The sequence below is a fragment of the Bombus vosnesenskii genome, unplaced genomic scaffold, assembly GCF_011952255.1.
Source record: "Bombus vosnesenskii isolate JDL3184/JDL3185 unplaced genomic scaffold, Bvos_JDL3184-5_v1.1 scf7180000016279, whole genome shotgun sequence".
Taxonomy (NCBI): Eukaryota; Metazoa; Arthropoda; class Insecta; order Hymenoptera; family Apidae; genus Bombus; species Bombus vosnesenskii.
Genome location: NW_022884348.1, coordinates 290,467 through 296,863, shown reverse-complemented (window position 1 = coordinate 296,863; position 6,397 = coordinate 290,467). Strand labels below are relative to the sequence as shown.

The window sequence follows — 6,397 nt, the reverse complement described above, 5'->3', positions numbered from 1 at the left end:
TCATCATCATCATCATCGTTATCATCATCATCATCATCATCATCATCATCATCACCACCATCATAATCAACATCAATTATTATCGTCAATACCATCATTACTGTTATCATTATCTTCTTCATCATCATTATCATCATCATCATCATCATCATCACCATCATCACCATCATCATCATCATCGTCGTCATCGTCATTATAGTTTCTTTTCTTTTCTTTTTTCTCATATCTGGCACTCTTCTATTTAGGCTGTTTCACATTTACGGTAATTTACTTTGCTGGATTATTGCATTGCATGGAAAAATATGGCTTTATCCGAATGCTATTTAACAAAGGCAATACACTGTACGATTATAGTCTGTGTGTGTGTTGTGTGTGTATGCTGCGTGCGCGCGTGTGCACATACGTGTATTCTACGTTAAGATATACGTGCACGCGCGCTGGTCGTGTATGCACAACTTCAAGTGTATGTAATCATTGTAATCTTTCGAAAAGGCAGATCCAGTATTCATAAAAGGATCGTACAATGTATACTCGATCACCTCTATGAAAACTGCTGGATTTTGACGACAGATTATAAATGTTATTTGTACACTAGCATGTAAAAAGCATTATGCTACGTATGTCATGATCGTTCATTTTCCGCTTCTTTTTTTTTCTTTTTTTCTTTGACAAAGTTAAATTGTAGTCTCTTCTAACGCATACCGGTTCATCGAGCATTTGAATGTGTATAGCTATCGATTTATGTATACATGTTCATATGCTTCGTTTATAGATATATGTTCATGTATAGTTATCGATGCAACAACTTCTGTTCTCATAACTGTATATTTATAGGTGTATGTATATACGTGCTTGTGTGTACATGTATGTGTATATATATATGCATATATAAATATATAAACACACGCATATACAAAGGCAGAAAGAAGACACCTTCCACGCGTAAAGTGTCTACAAAAATATTTGTGTAGTAGACCCAGATTTGCGGTATAAGATTCGACGTGGTTGCGGATCAGCCACGTGTTACCAGTCTTGAACGTAGTGACTAATTCGTTCATGGACGATGCTAACGATCTTGTAACAACTACAATATATCGTACGTCTTTTTGAACCGCGAGCTTCGACCCCGTTGTTGCCGATTTAATTTCGCGCTAAATAAAATCAAGCAAGTAAACAACATTTACGAACGACTTGTTCATTTGTTCAATTTGTTGAACATTTTGTTCATTTCAATAGGGCCAAAATTCAATGTCTGGAATCTCGGATTAATTCCGGTTGTTGTTCGGATTCGAAAGAAGCAACTTAACTGAGTACACATACATTTTATTCAAGTATATGTATAAATATATATATTATATATATATTATAAATATATATCATATATATATTATAATATATCATATAATATTATAATATAAATATATATTATAATATATTATACAATATATTATATAAATATATATATATATACATACACATATATATGTATATACATACATATCTATGTACGTATGTACACATGTACGTACGCACGCGCGCATACACTCAACACAGGCGCAGACACAGACTTACACTAGGCAGACAGATAGAGACGGACAGACAGGCAGGCCGAACATGACGTGCGCGCACGCCTACGTATATACACACACATATACATATATATATGTATAAATAGGACGTAATAAAAAATAACCTATTCTACAGATACGTATTATCAAAAGATTTCGAGTGATCGTAAAAATATGATGTGACACGTTCAAACTTTTCCATGAACCGTATTTTGTAAATCTGTTGTAGCAATCTGTGTATAGGACTCAAAAAAATACCTCTTACGTTATCCATGTACGCAAGGTGTATGTGTCACTAAGTAGAAGAACGGAACACGGCCCAAAACTGAACCGTACGGATGGTCTTCGAACGCTGCATCGAGACGCGTTACTTCCTTTGATTACAGTATTACAATATAGTATGGAAAACCAGAAAAGAAGAAAACTAGTATTATTTACAATCAATATTGAATTATTTCCAACTGAATCGTATAAAATTAGTGAAAATTCAATCATTAAATGAACGAAATGCTCTTGCATAACTTTTAGATGATCTTTCTTCCCTTTTTTCCATCACTCTGTGGTATTTTCATTTCGATGCTGCGTTCGAAAACTCGCATATGATGCGTATGTACACAAAACCGAGCTGTTCGAGACTAAAATCGTGTCTATTGTGTACGATACGTACACTTTGTTAATTATTTTCTATTAAATTACTATCTTCTGTAAATGCAATGAATGTGTATAGTATAACGAGTTTGGCGAAAACGCACTCGCATTGGACATACGTGATCACGTGAATCGTGAATGTATAAACGAGAAACGGATAACTCAGTGTGAGTCAATAAAGATGGGAAGAATGACAGTCTGGAACAGCTCCGACGTGGCAATAAAAAATTTGTTCGATTCAACTCAAGTCTAAAAACTGGCTACTTTTCGTACAGCACTACGGTAGGCTGGAGTTTAGGCTTTCTGGCAAACGATAGTTCATCATATGATATGGCGGGCTTGCAGGACTTCCCGGTTGACTATTCATACCAAGATTACTTGAACCACGACCGCGTTTTCGCCTTTGCAATATACCTTTTCTAACCATATAGAATCGAATCGTACTTATCGGAATTTTGTACTTTTCCGAAGCAACTTGAAATGTCATACCACGTGCTACCATATCCGAAGCTTGCTTCAATTCTTCTTCCGAACGTCTTTGTCGTCTCTGATAGCCTGAAAATTACACAAAATACGATGAAGCGGAGAAACTATTTTATCCTCTTATCGCTTGATCCGATAAAACCTTAACTTTTTGATATAAATATAATGCCTAATGTACTCGATAATTATCGTTCAGTGTCCAGTGTTTATGTTCAATATCGAAATGTTACGAAAAGAAGAACATACGTTATTTTACACAAATTTTAATTGTAAAACAATAAAGTTCCTGCGCTGTTTTCTCAATTCCTTTTTTATTATTTGTTCATTTTCTTCTACTCTACTTTCGTTTCTTACCTTCGATCGCAGGAAACGGACTACTAGGATTACAATTACTGCTTGGTACCATACTAATAGAGTACGGTTTGACATCATGTTGTTGGGTAAACTGCTCATCCGGCTCCATTTTAACCATTCCTGGTGTTTCAGTTAATGTCGCTTCACAAGCGCTAAGGGCTTTTTCCAAATGCTGTAACGCCTCGCTATGTTCCATATTCATAAAATTTGATGAATTTGGATTCTGCGGAACTGGTGTAGTACTGTGTGATGGAGCGCTTGCTGTACTAGTCGCAGCAATTGACGTAGTCTCTAAAAAGGTAGCACTAGAAGTTCCATCATCAGATGGAGTTTCCTCGCCTTTATAGTCAGATCCATCCTGCTGTGCAGCCGTAGATGGTGCAACAGCGGCGTTAGAGTCGCATTGTTGAGAACTACCTTCACTCGAAGAATTATCATTCCCTTGAGTGGATAAACCACGAACCTAATAATGATATTACCGCCATAAAGATTAATCGAATCAACATATACTTGTTCCAAAACATTACTTACAAAGATAGATAATAAATCGGTACTTGAACAGTATCGTTACCCACTTACCTGTAAAACTTCAGCAGCTTGCATTAATTTACCTAGCTGCTGTTGCTCCACATATACTTCACCACGATACATAAACTCCACTAAAGCTTGAAGTTCCCACATCCTCATATCTCTCAAAAATATAATAGGATGAGTGCATGGTATTTCTAATAGCAAACGTTCCAAATAATCACTACAAGCGGACAGTACCACTTTGTGACATTTTATAGAGCCTCCGTCGCAGGCTAAAGTGACATCGACAAATTGTTCAGAACTTAAAAGTTTTGGAAATGCACTGTGCATATTTGACTGATGAGAGTTCCATGAAACACAAAATTGTTGACGGTCCCCACCGGGATAATTACCCGGGTTATGTAAATTGCTACCGCCTTCCATTATTCTGCAGCTTTACAGCAATTTTCCTGTCAATAACAGATTTCCTTTTATACATCACCTATTTTATACTTTAACAATTCAAAAAATATTTTTTATATTATCAGAGAAATGCTGCAAACGATCCAACATTGAACAATACATAAAGCACAATTTCAATTGTTATGGAATGAATATCATGAATAATTCCTTAATTTCTGTATCGTTGTAAAATTTATGACATCACTTTATATATTATTCCAAATACTTTCTATCTTGTCATAGATATTGCTCGTGTTGATATTATTATCAAATTTTCTCTTTCCCTGTATCTACTAAACGATGTTATCTTTTACCTTCATTTACATAAAGGTATGTGATGTTGAGGATATTTGATGTATTTCGAAGAAACTCATCAATGCAAATTCATTGAACTTCAAACCTAACATAAATAGCAATAAATAAAAGCTATATACAAAGATTCGATAGGCAAATAGATTATCCAATTTCTTTTACTACAGCATTGTAATTTGGTAAAGTGATTAAACAATAAATCTGACAATAGAGTCCATTCATAAAAATAAGAAATATATGCTTGCTAAATGTAGAATATGAAAAAACCAAATATAAACATAGGAAATAGACTTATTTAAGAAAATTTGTTTAATACAATGTACAATATGGCTGTATTACCAAAGAAACTTTAGTATCAGTTATACGCGTTCGACTACTGCCATAAGTAATTATATATAAATACATAATATACCATTGAAAAATATAAAAGATACAATTACGATCGGATATTCGAATTAGTAATTCTACCGTAGCTCAGTAGAATTAGAAACGAGGAGGCGAACATCGAGAAACTTTTAAAGAAATTCCATGGCACTAGCCGAGAACGAATGTGCAACAAAACAAATCTGTCGTCGGAAGCACATAAACGAATTCCTCGGGAAAAATGTTTAAATACAAACTTTAGTTACGCGGCGTTTATCGTAATCACGTGCTCAAAGCACACTAGCCGACAGGTTAACCAAAAAATATTCAATGTACGCGATCAAGTATAAGATTTTTTTGTCAATAGAAAAATGGTGAAATCTTTGTGGGAGACGCTGTCGGCGTGAGTGCCATCACCCCCCAGGAACGCCTTGAACACAAGTTTCGTCTTTCTTTTTAATTTCCGATATCAAATCCGATCAACTTTCCGAATGTAGACAACGGAATGTAATATGAATTTTCCAATAAATGATTTCACTCACGAATTTCCAGCTCGATCGACTCCTTTCAGATTTTCGCGTCGCTTTCGGGAAGAATCCCTTAAGAAAACATTCATCCGCCGAGATTTGCACTAGCTAGGGGAGCTGGAACGAAAGGGTGGGGGTAGTAAGGCTGGGGGTAGCTTAGTGGAACACTAGCGCACCTCTTTCCTGTGAAAACTCTTACGAACGTTCAATTCCCTGAGCCTCGCTCTAAAACTCTTCTATCTATATTTATGCATTATTTATCTACGTATGTATTTTTACTATACGTCGTGCAAATTTCTTGCTCTTTTAGTTCAATAATTTCACCGTTTTATACAATCTCTATTAGCAAATTAATATTTCAATCAAAATATTTCTATTCTACGCTTTTTATCATACTAATCTTCTATCATACTAACGGATCATTTCTCATTTTATATTAAATCTCATCTTCTATCGAACAACTACACTAACGACACGTACTTCATGTTTTTACCGGTTGAATAGTTTGAACATAATCGTTTCTTTGTTAACGCCTCTCCATTTTTCCTTAATGCGAAAATTTTTACGAATCTCGACAAATCTAATTATGTTGCATACTTGTTAATTAAAATAAGACGCTGTTTCTCCAAACTGAATTCTATATTCTATACACATTCGCGCCATTACATGAGAACGCTCCACAAATTTTAACGAAATTAGGTTATCAACATCTTCATCGATTCAAGCTTCCAACGTATAGCACCAAAATATTAAAACACTATTCAGACGACAATTGGTTAAAGCGATTATTTTTATATTAACAACTTTATGCCTCTATGTTTTTAAATTTTCTCTTTCTTCACTATATAATTTATAGATTCCTATATTATATAATTTTCACCTATATAACCGATTCAGACATATCTTCTATTAAAATTATCGATTGTGTCGCAACCAATGAGAATAAATTGCTGTATGGTTAATTTTATTCGTGAATTTAATTGGTTTAGAAAAATATTCCAAAGTAAAGTACTTATGTATCTCTTTTCCTTTTATTGACAAATAATTATTATTTGATGCGATTCTGAGTGTTAATATAACTAGTTATGACGAGATGTAATTTCATGAAATATACACATATAAGAAATTGTTATTAAGCTCTAATACTTTGATTCATTGTATAATCTTAAA

The 6,397-nt window shown here is 34.3% G+C and overlaps 1 protein-coding gene across 1 annotated transcript; it reads right to left on the bottom strand.

Moving 5' to 3' along the window:
• Window positions 1-2,493: 2,493 nt before the first annotated feature.
• Window positions 2,494-5,706, bottom strand: LOC117242881 (broad-complex core protein isoforms 1/2/3/4/5-like). Its single transcript, XM_033509927.1, has 4 exons — window positions 5,243-5,706; window positions 3,633-4,033; window positions 3,054-3,516; window positions 2,494-2,771 (listed from the first exon to the last, which is right to left on the bottom strand). Exons 2-4 carry the CDS (start codon window positions 4,005-4,007, stop codon window positions 2,494-2,496), a joined length of 1,116 nt encoding a protein of 371 aa, XP_033365818.1. The 5' UTR covers window positions 4,008-4,033; window positions 5,243-5,706.
• Between the last annotated feature and the right edge of the window lie 691 nt (window positions 5,707-6,397).